The sequence below is a fragment of the Phaseolus vulgaris genome, chromosome 1 (assembly GCF_051622355.1).
Source record: "Phaseolus vulgaris cultivar YP4 chromosome 1, ASM5162235v1, whole genome shotgun sequence".
In the NCBI taxonomy this organism is placed as follows: Eukaryota; Viridiplantae; Streptophyta; class Magnoliopsida; order Fabales; family Fabaceae; genus Phaseolus; species Phaseolus vulgaris.
In genome coordinates, this window is record NC_143498.1 from 6,043,290 (window position 1) to 6,070,563 (window position 27,274).

The following is a 27,274-nucleotide window of genomic DNA, read 5'->3' on the forward strand; positions in this document are numbered from 1 at the left end:
TAAACAAATCATTTTCACAATATAAGAAAAACTCTTGCTCAAAGTAATACTCTATAGCTAGAAAAATTGCCAAAATGACAAAACTGTGAAAAAAAGGTAAACTAAGAAGACTTGACACGCCACAAAATTCATCAACAAGCATGACATGATGCTTAAATATACTGCCAAACTTGGTGTCAGATGGATGTCCCGTCAGAGTAATTGTTGTCGCACAAGTATCCTTCTAATAATTTCACTTCTTGTTTCTGCATTACATAACAGTTATTGTGAGATATCTGTGATTGGAGGAAAACCTCAGGTGCAAAATACAAAAGGGTAACCAATTAAACAGTCAAAAAAAAAAATGACCATGTTCAACAAGGGAAATTAACAGGACCTTAATCCAGAGTATGTAACTATTTATCACAAGTAATGTATATACACCAAGAGGGTTGCAGATATAATCACACAGAAATAAAAACTACCACACAGTGGCATAAATAGGTAGACTAGTCAGAACATAAAAAAACCACGACAATGAGGAAAAATCTATTGTGAACTCTTCAAATTGCAAAATAATGATTACCTGTTTCATCATTGAACTAACAAATTCATCCAGAGAACCAAGATTATTAGCGGCACTATTGTTTTGAGACTTGTTATGGTTCATGATGTAGCCCTGTTGTTGTTTCAATGTGTTTTCTTCACTCAATCCCGTAATTCAAAGAAACTGAAGTCCGTGTTTTTGTTGTAGATTGAGTTAATAGAAGTGTGGCCATCTGTATCAATCAGAGAGTCTACTGAGTTACCAAAAATAGTTGAAGGGAAAGAACTATCATCATTGTTGTCATCCCACCCTTGAAATGGCACCACACTATTGCTTATTTGTCCTGAATTATTTGCAAAAAGAACTCCTTGAGAATGCATATCTTTTAGTGAATCAAGGGATTGGTTAGACAGTGAAGTAATGGATGAAGCACCACTCAGATTCCTCCATTGAAAAGTTTCAGTTGGAGGGTAAGAATTTGTCCCAGATGACTGAACAGTATTTGACCAAATATCACTACACCTACCCTGATCCAACAAAGGCATTGAGAATTGTGAATTCTGAGAGGCTAATGAAGTTTGACCAAATATCAATCCACCCCCTTGTGTGTTTTCACCATCAGCTTTCAATACCAAAGCATTGTTTGAGACGTCCAAAACTGGAGAGGCTGAGCAACCCATTGTTGATTTTGGCATCAGATCTGGGAGTTTATTTGACAAGGAAAAATTTGGTTGAACATCAAGAAAAGGGGAAATGCTTTGAATCGGTCTAACACCAATGTTCACACCCTTACGTTGAAATTGATCAAGACCTGTAGACATTGGCATTCCCTGAATAACATTCTGATTACCACCAATTATGGCTTGTTGGAACTTAAGTGGTTCATGAATAGATTTGTGAAAATTATGTGCATGGCCCAAATGAAGAATTTCTGAAGTAGGCAATCCATGCAAATTCACACCAACAGAAGTGTTCAATCTACCAGCCATCCCCCCAGATCCAAAGGGTCTGAAAGTATTGTTATGAAAATGTTGAGCACCAGTTAGTGACTGCAAATGTCCAACCCCACTCAGAGAACCCATTGTCAAAAAGGATGAATCTGTAGTGCCTAAGGCTGCCGCCATATTAGCTTCTCGGTTCACCGCACAGCTCCTTCTTTTCAGATAAAGCCTAAATTTCTGCACCCATAGAAAGATACAGTGAGATTCCCTATATCAATTGGATTATGTTACATTAAACTAAAGAAGAAGGATTAGGAAAAATGCCTGAAGGTGGCTGGCCACATTCTCCCTTGTAAGCTTTTCAACATTCATCAAGTCAAGAATCTTTTTAGGCACAGCTTCTGCAACAAAAATAGTTAACATTATCATGTGTTGCAAAATTCAGTACTAGAACACTCCAAGGAAAGATGTAAAGCATTAGTAATGATCAAAAGCCTTAGATGATTAAGCTCTAATGCCTAACAAATAGAGTAAATTTTACTAACAATTATTGTGGTTCTTCAGTATTCACACAATATCAATGTTAACATGAGATGGCACTGTAATGTATTTCAAACTATTAATAGTGGAAACCAGAGGCAAGGGTATTATGTGAATTCCGAAACAAGAGGGAGTAATTTACTCTGGGAAATGTAATAACACGATTTGGAGTAATAGGTAGATTAAAGAACATACTGTCAAAGCCTAATTGATCAACAGCATTAACAAACTTTTGGTGCAGGTCCACAGTCCAAACAACTCGAGCTTTCTTATGACATGATGACTCCTCATTGTCATGGCCATTCTCTTGTTCATCGTTATCATAGTCAGACTCATCCTTCCTCTTTCTGGAAGACTTTACATTTTGATCTGAATTTCCTGTTGCTACAGAACCTCTTTCATTGCTATCAGTATTAGCCTTGTCTTGGTTGCTGCTTTTGCTCCGCTCCTTCGAATCACTCGTCCTCCTTCTCACAACATGCTGCCAAATGTTCTGTACCTCCTTAAGTCTAACAGGTTTCAGAAGATAATCACAAGCTCCATGTGTAATTCCCTTCATCACCATCTTAGGGTCATCATTTACAGACATCACTGGTATAAAAAATATTTAACATTGTCAAAGCCTCATCAAACATCCAAATGAAGCTGCAACACATCAAAAGATAATCTTCCCGACCATACCAAATTTCATATATATCAATCAATTGTGAACATAGGTGTTAGAATCACATGATTTAATAAGTTTAAAATTTGTATCATGTGAGAATTCAAAAAGCCATTATATTACGTGATACGTGAATGACTTTAAATAGTTGTTTGCCTTTAATGTGCACTGAAGTTTCATATTTATCAATCAATTGTAAACGTAGTTATTAGAAGAGCATAATTCTCAAATCTAAAACGGTGCATCATGTGATGAATTGCAGAAGACTTTAAATTGTGTGATCAATCAACAATATGCATTGGTATCATTCCAAATCAAATACATTGCAAACAATTCCATTTATGCTCTAAAACAAGACCAAAAATACTGAAGATCTTTGATAATGATGAAGTAAACAGTACATATTTAAAGTATATAAAAAAGAGCATCTGAAGACTAGAACTCGAATTCGAGAAATATCCACAAATATTAACTATCTAACTACTAATAATTATATATTAATAAGAAATGAACTGTTGAAGATTGAAAACAAGATCATCACTTCTTACTTATGACAGGTAGGTCCATCTCAAGTCCCACAAGTTCAAGCAGCTTAAATCCATCCATGTCTGGCATTTGTACATCGCTGATTACCAGGTCAAACCTGTTTTCGTTTCCTCTCAACAGAGTCAATGCAGTTTTTGCATTTTTAGTGGTAGTTACTGCAAAATCCATAGCTAAAGTAAATATCATTATAAAAAGACAAAATTGCACACTATCAGATACAAGCAGAACCAAATTCAATGGAAAAGTGTTGCATCCAATGAAACCAATACTTCATATGCGAGCAAATATTTGAAACTAAATAAACAACAAAAAAGTCAGATGAAACCAATCACGGAAACATTGAAAATGATGATATTCAATATGCAAATTCTTAAATCACTACAAGAACACTCTGTTAACATTGAGAAACTAGTTGACCTGAACCTTTCAGAAACAGTATCAAAGACAAATGAGAGATATTAGTTTAATGGACTAATTTACAAAATCATTGAAAGTCCATAGAGAAGAAAAACTGATATCAGATGAAAAAATAGGAGTAAACTCCATTCACAATAATTTCAAACAGCTAACAGACAAATATACATATCTGGAAGACTCAGGTCATATCACTATAAGATCTGTCAAATGAAAACCCAAACAAATCAAAATTACAAACTCAATTTTGAAAAAATTAAGATTTAAAAACAAATTCTTTTATTAATCAAATAAATAACAATGTCTAGACGGAAAAAGAAGCAGAGTATAATTCATATACAATTAATAATGCAATGAAAAAATATAAAGAAAATCTAAATAAAGGGTAGAAGATGCTGACCATGATATTGGCACCTTCGAAGCATAGTCTCCAGAATCATGAGACATGTTGAGTCATCATCAACAGCAAGAACACGCATTCCTATGGGAAACTCATCTCTGAGTTCATCCATTCTATCCTCCACCACAGTCATTTTCTGCAAAAAAGGGTCTTCAACTATTAATTAACTTGAAACTTTAAGAGATTTTTCTCTTTTATATATATGTCTGAAACCAGAAGCCAGAACCCCATAACAGAATCTATGAAACACAGTAACCCAAAAGAGAGAAAAGAAGATTTTATGGAAGAATATCGATGACAGAAAAGAAAAGGTAGGAGTGATGAAGGGAAAGAAAGAGAGAACAATTAAAAAGTTGGTGAGCTTGTTTTTGAGGTTATGTGATGTGTTACATGAGAGTGTGTGCAACAGTTGTTGAATGAGAAAGATACAGAATCTTGAACTAAATGTGTGGTGTGTGCACAGTTAAAGTTGATTAAAAGACATGAAACATTGACCGAATTATATTATAGAAGATAGTGATGGACCTTCCTTTCTCCTTGGATACCGGGAAGAAGAAGAAGAAGCACTTATTCAAAAATTTCAGGGAAAATTCAAGCCTTCAGTACACAGAAACCTCTGAAACTTTCCTTCTACAGTTTAGAACAAATTACACATATGTTTTTCCAAATTTTTCATGATACCTATGTCCTTTTATTACCTACTAACAAATTTCCTTAATTATCTCACATACATTATATCTTTTATGGCATTATTTTGTTGTCTGAGAAAAATGTTACGCCAAAAGTAAATATTGTCGTAATTTACTCTAAATTTTAAATTATTATTAAGTTACTATTCTAAATTATAAATTATATTATTTATGGCAAGTTATTACTTTTTATAGTAATGATGTTTTGAAAGATTATAATAATATTTTTAAAAAAATTAAGTGTATAATAATAAAAAGGAATTTAATATGTTTTTTTATAAAGAAAACAATTTTTTTTCTTTAAAAAGTGAATTCATCATGTTTTAGTCAGTAAAATATATGATATACTAGGTACATCATGTTAAGAAAAACATACTCGTATATATAGAAGTAATAATAAGACTAATATGCCAAAAGTAGAAGACCAAATATTAGTTATATAAAATTGTAAACCTAAATATATAACTAATAATAAGTTAGTAATCACATAATATTAATTAATATTACAATATATAATCTTTCTCACAATTTTGCTTTCTTTCTCATTTATTTAGGATTAAAAAGTTGACTTCATCACTAGTTTAAAAATGTTTTTCAAGAAGAAACTTATTGTATTTGACCAAATCAATAAAACACACACACAAATTCTTTCTTATTTTTCACAAAAAAAAGGAAATTTTTTATTTATTTTTCCTATCATTTAAGTGGTTTTATTGATTGCCAAATTTGTGAGAAACTCAATGGTAATCAAAATGTATTTTATTGAGAAAAGTTTATGCATAGGTGATATCTGTTATTATTGTACTTTACATAATTTAGTTTTTATCTTCCGTTTTCTTAAATGTCAATAAATATTTGTTTTAAATTGTGAATTTACAATTTATTTGAGATTTGATGGAAATCATTCCAAAGAAGAAAACAAATATTCTTTGGCCTAAATGTGTTCCTTTTGTTTCCACAAAAAACGGAAAACCAATCAGAATGTTTGGAAGCTGACGTTTCAAAGAATCAGAACAAATTAATTGGGAATAATAAATTCGATTTCCAATTTGAGATTATAGGGTTAGATAGGCACATAATATGTATTTTTATATGAATATAGCTATAAATTCAATTCATCAAATGTTTTCATTTCATAAACTTTATGCAACATACAAATATTTTACTCCTTAAAGTATATTTTAATTAATTTAAACTTTGAATAGGTTTTAAAACCATACAAATATAATCTTGTTTAGGTCTAGTTTCATAAAATGTTTATTTTTTATTTTTATACATTTAACATTTTGTTAGTACTTTTTTAATCCTTACCACTAATTATAATTAGTGTAATATTAAAAAATAGAAAATATTATATAAGATAATTATAGTAATAAAAATTAGTATAAGTTAAAAATATTATATTATTTTTTAAGTATATAACTTATTTTTTATTTCATATAAACAAGATAGTTACATACAATTATTTTCAGTTTTAGTTAATTGTGAACAGTTTTGTAATAATATTTTTACTTTTTTATTTAATAATTTGCTTCTCATTTTATGTCTTTAAAAGTTATAATTTACTTAACCACTTTTAATCTATTATATTTTATGTTATAATTATAAAATGATTATAATATATTTTTAATATATCACAGTGATTTTATTTCCAAAGATAAATAATAAAATAGTTATATGTGCTTCTTTTTATTTTAGAATAATGGATTATAATGTATTAAAAATTATATTCATATCAAAATAATAATCTATACTCTTTTACTTTTATAACCTTATACAATTGAAAATTTATTTTTGATTTATATTATAATTTAATAATAATATTTCTTTATGTATAAAATGAATAATACATATACGTTTTAATGTAATACAAAAATAAAAATTATATGTAATTAATTTAATAATAATTCTAACAAAAAGTAATAATTTTAACAAAATTAATTATTATTTAAAATAAGTAAATATAAAAATATTTTTCATAATATATTAAAAAATTTAGAAGTAAATTATATATTTATCTTATAGAAAATAATAAATGCATTACTTCATTAAATTACATACTAAACAAAATCCAATTATCTTAATATTTTTTTATTTTGTTAACAATTTAATTGCTACTTTTTATTTAACAGAAAACTAACTATAACCAATGGCAAATATTAAAAGAAGATACTAATAAAATGTTGAGGTTTTAAAAGTAATAAAAAGTTTTACAAAAACATAACCACATTTATAGAAATTTAAAACATATTTAATTCATCAATATCTTTCTTTGAAAATTCTTTTCTTTTTGTTATATATTGTTATCACTTAACCATTTTAAACAATATAAATGTTGACTTTTAATACTTGACTTGCAAAATCCAATGACCATATAGGTTAACTTTACAAAATGAGTTACTTAAAAATAAGTGAAATATAATTGTTAAACGGATTTTTTGTTCAACAAAATTGAATTAAATTTATTAGCATCAGGATTAAAAGTTAATTTTCAGAAGAGTAGTAATGGAGGGGTGGGGAGCAACATATAATACAGAGTTTTGCGGCCATTTTGAATTGCAAGATCATGCCAACTTTGTTTTAAGTATTTAGGTATGCTAGTAGGGGGAGTAATAAAAGGAGTAAGTTTTGGGACGTGGTAGTGGAAAGAGTGAGGAACATGCTAGGAAGGTGGAAAGGAAAGTTTATTTCGATGGTAGAGAGATTTTGTTTGATAAAACCAGTGTTATCATCTTTCCCCTTACTCTATTTGTTGTTGTATAGAATGTCAGCCATGGTAGTGAAGGAGGTTGTAAAGCTGCAGAGGAATTTCCTGTGGGGATAGGACTCAGAAGGAAGGAAGATAGTGTGGGTATCGTGAAAAAAAAGGTTTGTGAGACAAAGGAAGAGGGAGGGCTTGGCATGATAGAGTTGAGACTGTTCAATGTGGCAATTTTAGGAAAATGGATATGGTGGTTGGGTAATGACAAGATGTGTTTGTGGAAAGAAGTGTTAGAATCGAAGTACAAAGGTTGGAGGGATCTCAGGACTCAGACATAATAGGACAGATTCACTTTGGTGGAGAGATTTAAAGGAAGTATGGAAGCTTGAGGGTAGGAAAGGCAAGTTTGAGGATAATTTTAAATGGGGGATCGGGAATGGGAGGGACATAAGTTTATGGGAGGACTTATAGGTGGGAGACGTGAGTCTCAAGGACAATTTTTCGAGGCTTTTCTCAATTTACTCTGATAAGGAAGTCAAATTGTGGCAAGGAGGGAAGTGGAATAATAATCAAGAGTGGTCCTGGAAGATAGGATGGAGGAGGAGTCTGTTTGAATGGGAGAGGAATCAGGAGCAACAGTTGGTTCGTCTTCTGGAAGAGTATAGTTTAAAAGTGGATAAGGTGGACGAATGAGTTTGGAAAGAAAGCGAGACAAATGAAGGACTTCACAGTTAAATGTGCTTACATAATACTTAAATAGGAAGCTCATGGGGTGAGGTAGCTACGTATGAATGTTTTTGGAGGATAAAAGCACAACCATCATCTCATTTCACAACATGGAAGGTCATGGAAGATAAGATTGCAACTAAAGCGAATCTGGAGAGAAGGGGAATAAGTTTGGAAAGCAATACATGTGGTCATGTGGCGAGGTAGAGGAAACAACATCATATCTTTTATGTACATGTAGAGTAGCTTGGTGAGTGTGGTCTAAGTGTTATGAGTGGGTAGGTTAGCTTCGCCAAACCATCGAGAGCCAAAAAAAATACTTGTCAAATTTTAAGATCAGAGGGGTCAATGAGGTTGTGAATTAAATTTGGGGTTGTGTGTGAATAACAGTTGTTAGTGAATTGTGGAGACAAAAAATCATAAGATTTTTAGGGATGGAAGGATAAATCACATTGAAATCTTCACAATAGTGCAATTGAAGGTATGGTTGTGGGTTTTCTACAAAGTTCGTCTATCTAGTTTTTCTTATTCTGACTGGTGTTTTGAGTCGTTCATGTATCAAAAAGTATTAGGTAGGGTAGTGGAAGACTTGGGTGGTTGTTTTGATTTGAAACTTTGTCTTATGAGCTAAAGATTTTGAAGCCTCAAGTTGGTTTACGAGTACAAGGATTGAGGTATCTCTGAAATACTTCTATTATATTTCTTTTTGTTGATAAAAAAACTCAATCATTATAAAAAAAAAAATCTGATCTTAAATGTGAAATAAGATAACATTTAAAATTTGCAGACTATGCACTCAAAAATAATTTTCTTAAAAACAAGTAGAATATAATTCTTAAACACATTTTAAGTGCTCAATAAATCAAGTCTAAATTAAATAACCATTCAATTAAATATCCAAATAAAAAAATTATTCATATACAAATAAAAATAAAAATATATTAAATGTTAAATGTTAAATTACATGATAAAATATGAAATGACAAAAAATAAGATTGAATTTCTACATTAATTATACTAAATCTCATTCTTGATGGTTCATGTTCTTCCAGCTATACAATAACAAGGCATGATAGGAACAGAAGAGAGGAAGGGAAGAAATAATAAATAGTTTATAATATATTAAATATTTTAATTAAAACTTAAACAACAATTATGTATATATACCTTTCACTTTAAATTCAAAATAATCAAATATGAGAACTCGTACTAAAAAATTATTCGTTGCTACTATAATAATTTGAATGCTTAATAAACTATCACATGTTAATAATGTGAGATTAAAAAATAATCTTCCTATAAATAGTATGTCTAAGTGAGATTAGATTCAAGTTTTGTAAATAAAAATATTAAAAAAAAATGTACTTTTACAATGTAATAAAAAGAAACTTTGTAAATGATATTTGTACTAGGACAAAAACATGATGTAGGGTTTGAAGGAGTTATGGTTATTATTTGTTCACGTGATGGAAAAACACGATCCTTGTAATTGCGCGCATGCAATAAAAGAACAAGAAAGACCTATGAGACATGGAAACGTAGATAATCACTGAGGAGGGTTGGTGGAGAAAGGTAGATAATGACCTAATAATCAACAATGCCATCCTGTTCAATCCAAACACCACTTAACAAATCATCTCTTAGTTCAATGCGCACTACATATGTTGACTCTTGCCTTACCCTTTGCAGTGGACAAAAACTTTATCATATGGTTCTTATATATATACAATTCCTTAATTCAACTTTTATAATTAGAGATATTAAGAAGTGAAATAGTAGCTCTAATTCAATCTATAAGGTTTGTATTCACTCATTATCAAATGTTTTTATCTCTAGTCGAGATGAGATTCTAATACATGTTGAGACTGCATATTTATTAGTGGTTTGATAGTAGTTCGAAAGTTGGTGACTTGATAAATCCAACAAATTTTCTCTATGATAAACTCTAAATGACTTTGCTACCCTATAAAAAGTGGATTTTATGTCTAACTCAATTTTACAAGACTGATTCATAGGGTAACATTTTCACTCACTTATATATTATGAAATGTCTTTATCTCTAGTTGAGGTAAGATCTTCTACAAGAGGGTCAGAGATCTAATGTTACCCCTTTATTTATGAAAAGATTTTTCTCACACTAGCACTTAATTGGTTACAATTTCAATGATATTTTTCCTATATACATTTTAAATTGACGCACAATAAATAAATAAATGTTTGATGAGCTATTTATGTTTGTATGTATTTTGAAGTTTGAAGTGATGACCCTGACTGTTGTTGTCAAGGGTGGGTCTCTTTAGTTGTTTTTTGTTGTTGTCAAGGGTGAGTCTCTTTAGTTGTTTTTAGGAGTAAGGATTTGTTGATAGTTTCTCTTGGGAGTCTGGAATAGACTATGGAGTGAGGTCTTATATTCTTTTTCTGTATAAGGGTTGAGTCATCTTTCAAGTGATTTACATTTATGTATTTTTTCTTGTTGATGAAAAACAATAAATAAATAAATATTAAATATTACATAAAAAAAAACATTTCTAATTAACTTAGACAAGGTCAATCTTAGCTAAATCAACTATATGTGAACTTGAAAAATAAGGTTTAATGTTGAAGTAGTTTTGTATGATCACAATTGAAACTACAAAATCTTAAATATATCGTAAAGCACTCCATCATAATTGAGTAGACAGCCTCTAATATCTCACTAAGATCTCACATGGGAAAATGTTAAGAAAGTCTTTAATTGTTCTGCCAATAATAACCACGTATATATGTAGTCAAATGTATCCACTTGGTTCTTTCTTAATAGAGAAACATGTTCTTTTTATCATTTTGCAAGATAATGTTGCAATAGCTAGGTTTATCTAGATTGGATGCTAGAATATATACTCAATGAAAAGGAAAAGGAAGTTCATAAGTAGCCATTGTATTTAACCTTTTTTTTTCGTGGTTTTAAATATGTCCATTGTTTTAGATATGCATAAGAGATTTTCCAAGCTGGAACTAGCAAACATGGTGAAGAGATGAAGACAAAAATATTGATTAAATAAAAGGTGGAAGAGAAAGTTCACATCCTTAGAGTTGGCTCTTCAAATCACATGTTGGAAGATCCTGGCGCATTAGATGCATAGAAACAAGATCCTATGAGCTCATTTATGATTATCCTAAGCACCATCATTGGCCCTCTGCAATATTAAAATAGGTTTATAACCTCTTGCTTATTTAATAATCATATCTTAGAGATTCATTCTTCCTGCAAAATCTTCAGATTCCTTGCTTTTGGAAGGCACATGACTACCTCTTTACCAAGTTAATTATTTCATGGTGTGTTTGTTTTTAGGGTTTGGGGGGACACTGTGGGGGAACACAACAGTGTATTTTAGTTTGCTTAAATGTTTATGCATGCTCAAGCAATAACTTAATTAGCTAATGTTGTCTCCATGTTGATAGTGCATTGCTGAAAATAATTGTATCGTGTAATTGAAAATACTGAAAAATTATAGAGCTCAATCCATGATCTTCAACTTGAAACAAAAAGGAGAGAGAAGTAAAAAAGAAAAGTGAGTAATTGAGAGAGAGAAAATGAAGAATAAAAGTGAATCAAGAGTAGTGCAAACACATCAATTGAAAAAAATGGTTGAAGAATATTTTTTGTCCATAGTAATTCAATAGGGCAGAATTTCATGGATGAAACAAGCATATATGGAGAACAAGTAAAAAAAAATTGGTGATTGAGAAAAATGAAGAAAAAAAAAATCTGGTGGGTAGTGCATTACTGAGAAAATAGTGACTGAATAGTTCTTATATAGTAATTACACGATAATTATATTTTTTTTTTATGAGTAACAAATGCCTTTTCATGTTAGATTACTAAAATCACGTTGAAATATCAATGTGACTTTAGGTAATTAAATTTTAATGTGTTTGATTTTATGATAAAGAATTGAGTTTATATTGTTTTACTTAATAAAAACATCTAAATACGATTGACATTTTTTCAAAATTATCTTGAAACAAAATTAATTAAATTCAAAGTCAAATTTATAAATACTAAAGTGATATATATTTGGACTATTTTTTATTTTTTTTTCTTTCCACGAGTTTCTACAAACAAGCACACACATTATATTGGTTCCTAGTAGAAGATGTGACTTTTTCTCCAAAATGACACGTTTTAGGAAATTAATTCCTTGGATAACATCATTTGATATTTAATTTTCTGAATAACACTGTTTACGGTGAGAATCAGTTATTAGAAAACCAAATTCTCACATTCGATTTTTATTTCTCCAAAAAAAAGGTTTCTAGAATTTGGTTGGGGAGTCGAATTTTGGATTTTTTTTTTCCAATAATGAACACGAGTGAAGAAAGTTCATTTGGTGTATTATTAAAATGTGATTTCCGAAAAAAATAATTTTGATTTCTAGACTTTGGTCTGTGAATATTCATTTATAATTAATTAATTATGTAGTAACAGAATTTTGGGATAGTATTTTAGATTTTGATTACTTTGTCGGGAGTGAATGGGAAAGAAAAAAGGAAATATAAAAATAAAATAAATTTAAGAAAAAATAAAATAAATTAATTTTTAAAAACATTTTGTAAGTAAGAAAAAATTAATTAAAAATGGGGAGAATAAATTTTAAAAGAGAGGAGAAAATTATTAAATTATGTAAGGTTAAATTATTTTTTTAGTGAATTTAAATATTTATATAATTGAAATAGAAGGAAATATTAAATTTTGAAAATTAAAAATTAAAAATATTAAAATTTATAAAGGATAATATTAATACAAAGAGAATAAAATAAAATATTTTATAGGTATAATGGGAAAAATAAATGAAAAATTGTTTTCTTTTTTTGCATTTTTATAATAAATTTGAATTGTGGAGAATAAATTATAATAAATTTGTAGATATTGTCAGTGTTCCACTGGTCAAACATTTCAAGCTAAGCACACCATGATACACCATGATTTGCACAAAACCAGATATTGTTCATGCAGTTGGTGTTGTGAGACGATTCTTGTCCAATCCTAGTGTTAACACTAGAATGCAGTGAAGTGAATATTGAGATATTTGAGAAGAACTACCAAAAGATGTTTATGCTTTGGTAATGAAGATCCTATGTTGGTGGATACACAGATGTAGACATGGCTAGAGATGTAGATTCTAGAAAATTCACATCAAGATATTTAACTACTTTTGCAGGGGGAGTTGTATCTTGGCAATCCAAGTTACAAAGATGTGTTGCTTTATCAACAACCGAGGCAGAGTATATTGCCGCATCTGAAGCTGGCAAAGAGGTAAAATATATGAAAAATCTTGCATGAATTGGGTCATGTTCAAGAAAGATATGTTGTCCATTATGACAACCAAAGTGCAATCCACCTAGCTAAGACTCTTACATTTCATTCTCAAACGAAGCACATTGATTATCGTTATCATTGGATACGAAATGCTTTGGAGGATGAAGAGTTGTAGCTAGAGAAGGTTCATACAGATGACAACTAGGCTGACATGATGACCAAGGCAATTTCAGCTAAGACGTTAACAAACTATTGTAGGGAAGTTGGTTTATCGATACCCCTTAATTAAGTCGGGAAGGGGGAGATTTGTTAGGAATCTGTCTTTATTTTAATGGGGACCATGACCAATGAATCTTGATAACTAATTCATTGAATATATTCAATGATGTTCATTCCAAAAGTCTTTGAATTATATCTCTCTTGAAAATGTAATAAGCACTAATTATCCACTATCTCTTTATGAAGAAGTCTTCATGTCATCTCTATATAAAGGAAACTTGTGAGGAAGAGAAAGACAATCAAGTGAGAAGAACAACATAGAGAGTAAATGAGATAATATATATTCACCATAGTGAGATTAGAAATCCTAGTGAGAAGCTAGAGAGACATTGTATTCCATCCTTGTTGGGTGAGATTGAGTGTTATCCTCACATACTGAGAAAAACAAATATTGTAATCGTATTTTCATAGTGGAGACATTTTTTGGACTAGGTTTCGTAAGTTTTTATTTCTAAGTTTGAAGAAATTTTTTCATGTTAAAAATTATCGGTATCATTATTTTATTTGGTCTATTTTCTATTATTTACTTATTACTTTCACAAATACCTATTTTTGTATCTACACAAAAAGAAAGAATTAATTCTGATTTTCCAAAAAAAATCATTCATCCTTAAAAATGAGAATAAAGATGTTCATCTCCTTAAAACATTATTTTATCAACTTCTGAACTTATGTACATAGCCACTGTTAAATTAATGTCACTTTGAATATCTTTTATTTATATATATATATATATATATATATATATATATATATATGAAATGAATGCTACTAGCCAACAACTTAGTTGTCTTGAACTACCCATTCAACCAAGTGACCATATTATCTTATCTTATTTAGTTTGGTTTATGAACGTTGAAACACCTATATACACACATTAACAAAAATATCACAATCTCTTTTAATAGTTGTTTCTATCTCATAATAATAATAATAATAATAATAATAATAATAATAATAAATAAAGAATAATAATAATTTTATTATCATTATTCTTTATTAGTAACTTAAACATTTGATAATTTTAAATTTTTTTTATCAAAACAAAGAATGGATAGAATTAAAAACAATCTTTTATACATAAACCTTGATTCAGTACTCAAACATCATCAACTATAACTCGTCTACTAGAAGTCCACATCTCTATAAAAAGACCTAACCTTTTTTAATAACTTATAATCATTAATAAATATCTTTCAAAAGAAATATATATATATATATATATATATTATATAAATATTGATAGATAGATATAAATATATTAAAGACAAGTTTTATATTATAAAATAAATTTTGGAAAATAAAATTCAACTATATCGCTTTCTCGTTTTTCCTTCTTCGAATGCAATGTATGCACATTTTAAGGGATCCTAACATAAAAGTCAATTTGACTTTAGTTAAATGTTTAGTCCCATATTTCTCCACGTTCATAAATCATAATAAATTTGATGAATATTGTAGATATTTTTCTCTCAAAGTTTATTTTATTTGGGCGTTAAAATGAAGTATACGTCAAAGTCATGATAACCATACACCTTATTTCAAAGTTATCGTAATTAAATATTTTTAAAATAGGAAATTTGATTTTTCAAATCTTATGAATATGTCAAAGGAGTAAAAGAGTCAACGCTTCTAAACTTTTAAGAGAGTCTTAAAAATTGGCGCAAAAGGCGAAGGGAATGGAGAAAGTGAACAAAAGTTAGTATGTAGGCTTTAATACCTTTTATCTTTTAAATATATATATATATATATATATATATATATATATATATATATATATATTACTCTTTTTTTTATGCAAAACTATTTACTGAATTTTCTAGTGTTGAAGATCTCACGTCGACTAGAGATTAGAGTCTTTCATAATATATAAATGGGTGCAAACCTCACCTTATTGAGCCGGTATTATGGGGTTGAGTTAGGCTTAAAACTCACTTCTTAGCATGGTATCAGAGCCATTTCGAGCCTATCCTAGCGAGTATTTGTTGGGTTTAGCAGGCCACCCGCTATCGGGCCATTATCGGACCACCCATAACATATATCTCCACGCATGAGTTGGTAGCCTCGGCGTGAGGGGGTGTGTTGGAGATCCTACATCGACTAGAGATTAGAGCCTTTCATAATATATAAATGGATGCAAACCTCACCTCATTGAACCGGTTTTATGGGGTTGAGTTAGGCTTAAAACCCACTTCTTAACATCTTGACTAATAACATCTTTCTTTAATTTCACAGAATCATATTTTTTATTTCATATTAAGAAAATTCTAAGAAGAATATGAAATAAAATTTAATATAAAAATTATAAAAAAATATTAACCATAATAAAATAAAACTTGAAAAGATAAAATATTACACATTATTACGAAGTGGACTTTAAGCCTAACTCAACCCCATAAAACCGGCTCATAGGATTGAGGTTTGCACCCACTTATATAGAATGAAAGGCTCTAATCTCTAGTCGATGTGGGATCTCCAACACACCCCCTCACGCCGAGAGTGATAGATAGAAGCTCGTGCGTGGGACTATATATTATGGGTGGTCCGATAGCGGCCCGATAGCAGGTGGCCTAATAAGGCCAACAAATACTCGCTAGGATAGGCTCGAAATAGCTCTGATACCATATTACAGTAAATGAAGGTGATGAATATTCCTTGCCTAATGTGATGCTTTAATGTAGTGTACGTAATTGTACGTAATCGTAATGGAAGAAAAAGGTTTTGATAAACCCTACTTGTAGAGAAAACTAAATATAAAATAAACTTTTATTCACTTGTATATTAAAGAGTAAAATACATGGTGTATATATAAGAGAAAGATTAAGACCTAACTAAAATAGAAAAGGAAAGTTGGGCCAAAGAAATAAAGCCCAATAATTTACAATAGAAAATTAAATATGTTAACACCCCTCAAGCTGGGGAGTAGATATTTGTCAGACCCAGCTTGAATTTGAGAGTAGAGAACTGTGCGGAAGCAAGGGGTTTGGTGAATATGTCAGCAACTTGCATTGCAGAGGTAATGGGCAGCAGTTTGAGGAGACCAGAGTTAAGTTTTTCACGAACTAGGTGATAATCAATTTCGATGTGCTTGGTTCGTTCATGAAAAACTTGATTGGAAGCTATTTGAAGGGCAGATTTGTTGTCACAATACAGGGTTGCAGGCTGGGAGAGAGGAAGATGTAAATCCTGAAGGAGGTAAGACAACCATTGTAGCTCACATGGTGGCAAGTGCTCTATACTCTAGTTGGCTGCTTTTTTGATTTCCATGATATTAGGGAGTCTCCTAAGTAGATGGAATATCCAGTGACAGTGTGGTAGGGCATGTTGCCCAGTCAGAGTCACTAAAACCACAAAGGTGAAGTGAACTAGTGTGAGAAAAATATAGTCCTTCACCAGGGGTGCCTTTGAGTAACGCAAAAGACGGGAGACAACTTGTTGATGATGAGTTGTGGGTGCATATATGAATTGGCTTAAATTGTGGACAGCGAAGGCGATGTCTGGTCGCGTGTTGGTTAAGTAAATTAGACGTCCAATGAGTCTTCTCTACTGGGAAGTGGCATCAACATCGAGAGGTGAGCCTTGGTCGGGAGAGAGACGGGAGGTGTGAGTCATAGGAGTGGCCACAAGTGCAGAGTCAAGCATGCCAGTTTCTTGAAGGAGATCAAGAGTATACTTGTGTTGACTTAAATGAAGACCAGTACTGTTGCGAGCAATTTCCAGTCCCAAAAAGTAAGTGAGATTACCTAAATTTTTTTATCTTGAAGTGATGGTGAAGGGATGCAGTAATTGTATTGATTTCCTCCGTGTCATCACCAGTTAAGACCAAGTCATCAACATAAACAAGAATAACAGTGAGTTTATCATTATTATATTTAAGAAAAAGAGAGTGGTCAGCAACAGAGATAGAGTACTTATTTGATAAAAGAAAAGTAGAATTTGCGTACCATTGACGACCAGCTTGACGAAGACCATACAAAGACCGTTGAAGCTTGCAGACATGCTGGGGAGAAGGAAGAGAGAGGCCAGGTGGGGGGTCATGTATACCTCTTCATGGAGATCACCGTGAAGAAAGGCATTATTGACATCAAGTTGTTTTAAAACCCAATTTTTGGTAGTGGCAACAGCAAGGAGAAGGCGAACGGTAGTGAGTTTAGCAACAGGTGCAAAAGTGTCTAAGAAATCAAGTCCTTCAACTTGGGTGAACCCTTTGGCAACAACTCTAGCTTTGTGGCGCTCAACAGTGCCATCAGAATGATATTTGATTTTATATACACATTTACAACCAATAGTTTTCTTTCCTGGAGGGAGAGGGGTAAGTTGCAAAGTATTGTTAGCAGCAAGAGCTTGAAGCTCAACTTGCATGGCAGATTGCCAAGAAGCATGTTTGGAGGCTTCGGTATAGGTGCGAGGTTCAGGATGAGAATTGATAGAGGAAATAATATTTCTAAAATTAGAAGATAAGGAATTGTAAGACAAGTAATTATGAATAGGATATCTACTACTTACAGTGTTGGTTGTTGTGTGGAAATCAGCAAGATAGGCAGGTTGTCGGTGAGGACAAGTTGATCTTCTTGGAAATTGGGGTGAGGTGCTTCCTGGAGGTGCAGGAGGTGATGATGCTGGTGGAGGTGCAGTGTTGGATGCAGGAGCAGAGACATTATTTGCTGGAAGATCAAAGGATAATAAGGCTGGTGGAGGGGCAGTATTGGGTGCAGGAGTAGAGGCACACGGCTCGACAAGAGATGCAGGAGTAGAGGCACACGGCTCGACAGGAGGTGCAGTATCAGAAAAAAAAAATCAAGAGCAGAATTATATGCGTTAGAAATAGGGAGAGATAAAGTGTTGGGGTCCCTAGGCAAGCCACCATCCAATTTATATGGAAAATGGGTTTCATGAAAGATTACATGTCTTGATATCTCTATGCGATGAAACTTTAAATTTAAGACAATATAACCTTTTGTATTTTGCGGGAAACCAAGAAAAATACCTTTGATAGATCTATCATCTAATTTCTTCCTATGTGCAGTAATGGTACTAGCATAACATAGGCAACCAAACACTTTTAAAAAAGAAATGTCATACGGTTTTCCAAACAATTGTTCATGAGGAGTGATGTTATTAAGTAATGGAGTAGGAATAGAATTTATTAAGAAAACAGCATGATTTACAGCAAATTCCCAAAAAATAGGAGGAAGATTTGCTTGAAAAAGTAAGGCCCTAGTTACATTTAGTATGTGTTGATGTTTACGTTCCACAATGTCACTTTGTTGTGGTGTTTCAACACAAGATGTTTGATGTATAATTCCCTTTGAAGCATAAAAACTGGACATAGCAAACTCAACACCATTGTCAGTACGAATCGTTTTGATATTAGTTTGGAAATGATTTTGAACAAAAACAGTGAAGTTAATGATGTGCGAACGCACTTCAAATTTATTATGCAACAAAATAACCCAAGTATAACGCGAGTAATCATCAACAATAGTTAAGAAATAACGAAAACCTTGCATAGAAGTTATGGAACAGGGTCCCCAAATATCAAAGTGTACAAGATCAAAAATAGCAGAGGTAGCAGTAGTACTTAAAGTGAAAGGAAGTTTTCTCTGTTTTGCACGACTACAAGTATCACATACATGATGAGTATCAATAGTAATAAAATGGTATTGTTTACGTAAGACATGTAATCTTTCATGTGAAGGGTGCCCCAGTCTATAGTTCCACAGTGTTTTGTCCGTGATATTACAATTAATAAGAGGAGCAAAGTTATGTGGTTTAAAGCGACTAGAAGCAGGCAAGGTAGTGACAGGGTACAAGCCACCAGTGGCTTCAACTGTACCAATCCTCTCTTGGGTGAGATTGTCCTGTATAATGCAGTGAGTTAAAGTGAAAGTTAAAGTGCATTTAAGTTGGTGTGTGAGTTTAGAAACAGATATTAAGTTTAATTGAAAATGAGGCACATATAACACATCAAACAAATAAAACTTGGCCGAAAAGTGTACTAAACCAGAATATGTGGCATAAACAGTTTGACCATTTGGGAGACTAATTAAGACAGGTTTGATTTTAGTCCAAGTAGTAAAAGCGCTCAAATTGTGGCAAACATGATCAGTGGCACCAGAATCAACAAGCCAAGATTCTTTTATAGCAGATAGTGAAGAGAAAAACTTACCCGTTGAAGATTGCTCGGTATTGGTGATTTTGTCCGTCGAGAAGGTTCCGACTTGATTAATTTGAGAGTGAGGGGCAGGATCCTCAAGGTTTTGCTGACGCAAAATGTTGGTCAAGAATTGACACTGTTGTGATGTAAGTTGAATCCCCTTTACATCCTGTTCTTTAGAAAAAGACTCAGAAAAAGAGTTAGTAGTAAACATATTGTTGGCTTGGGATGTCCTATTGATGGATTTGTAGCCAGGAGGAAACCCATGCTTTTTAGTAGAAGAAAACTTCAACGAGGCTGCGGGATTCTCACTTGGGTGTAAGTATAGGAAATTGTTCATCGGCTGTTCCAAAAGGGGCATCAGTGTAGGGCAATACCATATTACGAAGTGGACTTTAAGCCTAACTCAACCCCATAAAACCGGCTGATAGGATTGAGGTTTGCACCCACTTATATAGAATGAAAGGCTCTAATCTCTAGTCGATGTGGGATCTCCAACACACATTGATATTATTTATTGCAGCAATTTTATATCAACTATCAACCTTAATTTAAATCAATTATTAAAAAAATAAGATAAAAAAATACTAGAGAAAAAAACGAGAGAGACAATTTGAAGAATGAATATTATTTTTCTTAATTAATAATTAATTTACAACAATGACTTATGTATAATATAAAGTTAAAGGTAACTTTTAATTCACTATACTTTTTTAGTTTTAAAATATAACTATTGTAGGTAATGATGAAAAAAATAATATTCATAATAGATATTAAATAAATATTCATAAGTAATGAATATTGGTATTTTAAATATTTATTAGTTTATTAAACAGGTATGAGTATTGTGGTATTCAACATGTGAATATCGGATACATGCTAATCATTATTAGCGAGTTTTATTTCATTTAAAAAAAAATAAGTAATTTAAATGAAACTATAAGTGAAAAAAAAAAATTATTGAAAAATTATTCATAATTTAAATTTATATATTTATATTTTTTTATTTAGATCTATGAAATTAAAGTTATCTTTTTTAAAAAGATTAATTTTTAAGACTTATACTTTGGTTTAACTCGTTTAAATTTGTTGTTTAAAAAGAGCAAAGTTATTTGCATTAATTTTTTAGAGCGAAATTTTATTTAAATTATACTTTAAAATTATTATTTTTATCTAATACGTTTTCGAGTTCATAAATAAATTTGTTAGGCAACTAAATTTCAATAGGATGCAGTAAAGAAATCTCAATAATCTAAAACCTCAATCTATAACACTAAAATTTAACTGGGTTTTATGGAACATATTCTCAAATTGAGGGCACATGCTTACCTCTCTAAATCTTTTTATTAAAATTTTTGGAAAGAAATTAAACTTTTTTTTAGCAGTTATATATATTTTTTGTTAAATACAATAACGAGACTAATGATTACTGTCACACAAACTCTAAACTTTACATAAAAAAAAAATATTATATTTTAAATATAGTTGGTATTTTCTTCAAAACTCAAAGTTGAATGTTTGGAAGTGGCTTTTTACATGATCTTTTGTAATTATAGTTCTAGATTGTTGGGATATCACGACGAAGAGAGTTTTACCGGTTGATAATACTCTAACAATAAGTCAGGAACATAAAATATCATTTTAGTATATGTTTTTTTTAACCAACAAACAATAAATAAATATAAATATAAAAGGAACAAAAAGGAATGTTCTAACCCTTATACATGTATGAATCCAAACTACATTTCTAAACACCCTACGGTAAAAGTAAACCTGACAAAACAAAGCACAAAAATCACCTACCCTCACGAAATAGCGTCATGCAAAACAAAAACGCTAAACGATTCCACATCAAAGGAGAATATTGACTCTCAAACAAGAAAATCAAAAACCAAAGCAAAAACAAGAAACAAAATGCACACTTGTTGGGCTGAGCAAAGGAATAAAAGACCAACCTCTCAATCCACACAACGATCAACGTTTTGCTGTCATAATAATACAAGTAGTTGAGCTTTGGACCAAATCTGAAAAAGAGAAATACACCCTTAGAACCTTGTTTTTTAACCAATTCCAAGACTGTACTTGAACCAGAGAGAAGATTTCACTTGCGTCCACTTTTGCTTGGTTGAACACTATCTCATTTCTATGTTTCCAAATGCACCAAATGATGAAAACTCACACTCATTTCCACAACTTATTACCTTCTTTGTTAAACCAAGTACAATCTATTGCATAGAATAATACTTACTTTAGGTGGGAGACTAATGGTTCTTTTGTAGCATTTCCCGATTCTTCTTTTGAAGATTCATAACAACTTGCTCAACTGCTTCCCATATTCCTTGTTATAAAGTGAAGGTGCAATATATTCTTTTATTGTGTTTTATTAGACATGTGCTAAGAATAAATAACAGACATGGATATGATAAATGTCATATGTCTTCTTGGATTTTAGTAATCAGATCCGACTCATATGACTGCCAAATTCAATCCACCGAATCATAAGATGCAACTCAAGATCGGGCTTAAAAACGATTGTAATCGAACAATACATTTGTTAAAGATGTCAAATAGATTATTGGATCTGTCACATTAAAATGTGTAAAAGTGTGTTGATTTAAATTAGGGCAGTTTCTTCCTGCATCCCTATATTTTTCTTCCTGCACCCGTATAATTTTGTAAATCCCGAAATTGACCTTCACCTTTTATTTGAAATAGAAATATGGGAGTGTGTTATGGATTCATCAATCCGGAAGTGAATCATGTTGGTGTTCTGGAAGCAAAGTTTGCATAAATTGTTGATTTTTGGATTGCTGAATCTGGAAGCCTATTTTCTATTACGGATTGGTGGATCTGGAATGATTTTTTTCAATTATGGATTTCTGAATCCAGAATGCATATTTTAAATTACAGATTGGTGGATCCATAAAGGTTTTTTTAATTATGAATCATTCATATACTATCGAAAGCACCAATTTGGAAGGTTATTGAACATGTCAATACAAAATTTTACTGGAGGTGCCAATCCAAAAAATTACCGGATTTCTTAATTCAGAATGCAAAAAATAAATGTACATTTTTATATAGGGACGGTTTTGTCTTTGCACAATATTATGGGGGTGCAAGAAGAAAAATGTAGGGGTGCAGAAAGAAACTGCCTTAAATTAATCTTAATTTTAAATAAGGAATAATTTTGTAGGTTTGATCATAACTGGATTAGTGGATCAATTTGACCATTTTTTAAAAAAAATATAAAGCTGATTGTAATTTCTAAATTAATTTTTTTGATATGTAAATTAAAATAATATTAATTAAAAACATATGTTTTAATGAAATAATATTTTAAAAAAAATATAATTATTATTTTTATAAAAACGGTATCCTCGTTAAATTGAGTCTAAGCCATGTAAATTATTCACGAAATAAGGAACTCAAGTAGACTTCTAAAGGGCTTTTAATTAAATTATTTTGAGATTATTTAAATTCAAAATTTGAATTTAGATTATGAGAAAACTGTTTTCAAGGTATCTGTTTTAAACCTTTTCATATTCAGATTTTAATGTATTAAATGTTTTATTCCATTTTTGTTCGTTTTATTTTCATTGGAACGCTTTAAGACATTAAAATGAATTATGAGTTTTAAATGTTTTTATTGTAGCGGATTAAAACACTTCTCTCCATCTCTTATTCTCCTAGATTCAATCTTTTTGAGCATGCAAATTTTTACAATAACCTTTACAATAATGCAACAAGTTTTCATTTAATGAAATCATGCAAAGTATGATCAATCCTTAGTGCAAATTAGCAAAATATTTTTCAGTCATTGTTGGTAGAGAATCAAAGTATTCAAGGATGTTACAATCGCATTCTTATTCAAGTATGGTGACACTATAATCCGAATATGAAGATTCTGCATCAACTACGGTTTGAGGATTGAATGAAATTCTGATTTATGTAAAATTTTATCTAGTCAAACAACACTATGGATCAAAATGAACTCACTGGAGTCATCAGTGTGCCCATGCATTTGAAGCTGAAAACAATAAGAAACATATGTTAAATCCAACCATGTTCATACTCTCAAGTACTAATTTAATGATTAAACTATATAATAAGTTAGATACTTAAGAAAATATACTTAAATATTATTCATTATATGAAACTTCATTTTATTTTGAATTATTAAAACATTTCACTGAAAATTAATTCTATACACAATTAATTGAAGTTCTACCAAAGGAGTGAGGAAGTAAGAGTGGATTGTTTCTTCCTGGACCTCCATACCTTCTACTCTCACCTTCATAAATTTTCGAATTTCCAAAAAATTCCTCTCTATAATATTTCGGATTATGTAATCCTGAAGTCATTTTTCAAATTTGTAATTAACTTTTGGATTACATAATCTGGAAGCTTTTTTCATATGCATGATTACTTTTCAGATTACATAATCCAGAAGTCTATTTAGCTTTCGGATTATGTAATCCGGTAGTCTTTTTTCAAATGAGTTTCCGGATTACATAATCCGAAAACTATTTTATGAGGTGACACAAGAAGGATAAAAATATATTTTCATATTGTGTATGGAGGTGGCAGAAGAAGATATGGAGGTGCAGGAAGAAACAGTCGTAAGAGTGAGTTACCTTGTCTTGAGATGGTCCAATCCTTATCCTTACCAAGAGCCCAAAAGAAATAGCCCTTCAAGCCCGAAGCCCTAGCAAAGTGAACCTTCTTTGTTATGGATGGTCCATCATCATACCCGATCCAAGTAGTACCCGCATAAGAGTAGAAAGACACAGCTACATCATCATACACAACAGTGGCACCATTTTCTTTGTTGAACACCAAAATTTCATCATAATCCAAAGTACCATCCGTATCAGTGGCTGCCCCAACAGCTTCTGCTCCAACCCCATCAACATTTGGATCTTTAAGCCTCCATGTTCGCCCGTATAAGGGAAAACCCATAACCAATTTATGGGTGGGTACACCCGCTTCGACCCAAGATCCAATCCCATACTTGGTACTTATGTTGGAATTTGGATCGTACAAAGCAGCATTAAAGCCTGTAAATTTGTCCCAGGCCCCATGATAGTCAAAGCACATTGGGCTGGCCCAATCCAAGTAATCGCGAATGGCTTGAATTGGATATGTTCTTGGCCCATTACCAATGAGTTTGATGGTGGAAGCATAGTAAACGGCTGCTGTTAAAAGTAGTGGCGGTTTTCTACAACTGTGTGCTTCCAACGTTATAGCTTGACGCCATTCATGAAACAAGACACCTAGGTTAGACATATCGACCTCGTTTTCTGGGAACTCCCAGTCCAAATCGAGACCGTCGAAACCGTATTGGCGCGCCACGTGGATGGTGGAGTTGATGAACACTTGTCGGGTGTGTTTGGTGGTGGCCATGAGGGAGAAGGCGGTTGAGTTGCTGCCACCGCCGCCAATTGACAAGAGAGTTTTGACCGGCGGGTAACGGTGGCGGAGGCCGTTGATGAACTGTGGAATCCATTTTTTCTCAAATTCGGTGACACTAAGGTGGAACAATTGAGGGTCTTGTTGGATGAAGGCATAGTAGATGTGAGTGAAGTATTTTGTGTCAATGGAAGAGGGTGAAAGATCATCACCAGAAGGCCAATACGCAGCTCTAACACCTCCCTTGTTTGGCGCGTATTTCCAATTAGAAGGTTGGACAAGAGCATGAGAATGGAAACTCATGAATAGAACCAAAAGGGGTGTGAAAATGAGTGTTTGGAGGGACATTTTTTTATCATAAGAAGTTGTGGATGCATCCATGAGGTATTTATATCCACAGGTGGGTATTTGTATTTTGGAATGTTGTGTTGAAGCTCTTGTTTGAGGTGGGTTTTGTTGAAGTTTGAATTGAATCTTGCATTTGGTGGGTATCTTTAGTTGGGGGAATGGATCAAACACAAGGAAACAAAACTGGACAAGGTAACCAATATAATAAAGTCAACCGTCTAGAACCATAAAGTTGTGCAGACCACGAGGTTTGATTCGATAATGTCAACATTGTCGAAGTTACATTGGAGAAAGTAATTGCGTAAGTACCACAAATTGTCTCCTCTGTGTGTGAAAGGTGCCTTCATGACATATACTGTAACAAAGAAAATTTATATTGTTATTGTTATTAGCACTTTTTAAATGAAACTTACAAATTATTTAGTGCTCTAGTAGATAGTAGTGAGTATTTGGCCAGTTTCCACTAGTCCAACCCATTTACTCATTGGAGGAGGAGAAACAGCATTGGTTCACAAAAACAAATGCAATTGTTTTGGTGGTTTAGGGTTGATTCAGTGCATTCATTGTGTGACCACTGATGTTGCAGTCCTGACAGATTCATAAGTCCTAGACTTAAATATCCTCAATAGATTTTTTAGTGGAATTCATCAAATGAAAGATGATGCTAATGTAGTACAGTGCCAAATTAAAGAAAGCAATAATATCTCCAACAAACTGACCTACTCAGTTATCAAAATATTTAAGTACAACAAAAGAGCAACAAACATATAGATATGACAATGAGAAAATGCCATGAAGAATGGTAGCTTAAACTACAAATATATAGACAAACTATGAAGCAAACAAATTAGAGGTCTGTGTTCAAAATTTAAACTAGATGGAGTCACTTTTCTAATGGATTATTCGTATACCACTTTTATAATATATGGTAGCTCAATAAATATTAATATTCATGTTTATGATTTGAAGTTACTTGGAATGGTATATGTACCTCTTGTCCCTCAGATGCACGGTTCTTGTGCCTCTTGCTCTAACCATGTTTATGATATCTCGTTTTCATGTTTCTCTTACAATTTGCTTCTTCGATGTTCTTTCTCGTAATTTACTTTATCTTCGTTTGTTTCCCCAATGTTTGCTCTCGTCGTTTACTCATCGTTATTCTCCCTGGGTCATTGTGTTTAGGTCATTGGATGAGAAGACGGAAGTGATTTGAGATTCTGCTATTTTTTGAACGATTTGCACTTGTATTGTGTGATACGCGAGAAAAAAAATTGTTATAATTCGTATAGCGAGAAAGAAGAATTGTATCATTTTGTACGATTCATATCATGTGTCATATGATACTTACTACCATGAACATAAGTATTAATAATTTCTTAATCAAATAGTTCATAATGAAATCCTTAATTATCATATTATAGAGCCATAACTGACATCATCAATACAAGAATACCAATATTTGGCTTAACAGATTTGAGACATGACTAGACATAAAAGAAACATCACATGACATACATTTGTCACTATTTGATACATTGTTGTAGATAAAAAAAAATAAACTACCAATTTGAAACTCCAACAAGCCTTTAAGACATAAGACCTAACATGTAATAAGTTTTGCAGGATTTATCC

General features: G+C 31.7%; 2 protein-coding genes across 2 annotated transcripts; both read right to left on the bottom strand.

The window, feature by feature from the left end:
- On the bottom strand, positions 1-4,378 carry RR10 (response regulator 10). Its single transcript, XM_068620025.2, is given in 7 exon segments — positions 1-245; positions 566-699; positions 702-1,704; positions 1,792-1,868; positions 2,203-2,598; positions 3,220-3,372; positions 4,032-4,378. Coding segments are annotated over 7 exon segments (1,965 nt in total). The 5' UTR covers positions 4,165-4,378; the 3' UTR covers positions 1-176.
- A 19,292-nt stretch (positions 4,379-23,670) lies between these two features.
- On the bottom strand, positions 23,671-26,991 carry LOC137813279 (class V chitinase CHIT5). Its single transcript, XM_068615392.2, has 2 exons — positions 24,520-26,991; positions 23,671-23,912 (listed from the first exon to the last, which is right to left on the bottom strand). The coding sequence occupies exons 1-2, from the start codon at positions 25,673-25,675 to the stop codon at positions 23,890-23,892; spliced, it is 1,179 nt and encodes a 392-aa protein (XP_068471493.2). The 5' UTR covers positions 25,676-26,991; the 3' UTR covers positions 23,671-23,889.
- Positions 26,992-27,274: the final 283 nt, after the last annotated feature.

What these genes read in the sequence shown, in the direction of transcription:
- LOC137813279 (XM_068615392.2), bottom strand. Translation starts at nt 25,675, where the DNA reads ATGGATGCATCCACAACTTCTTATGATAAAAAAATGTCCCTCCAAACA. An exon ending in TTGGACCATCTCAAGACAAG is followed by an intron (nt 23,913 to 24,519) that starts GTAACTCACTCT and finishes TATTGTTTTCAG; the next exon opens with CTTCAAATGCATGGGCACAC.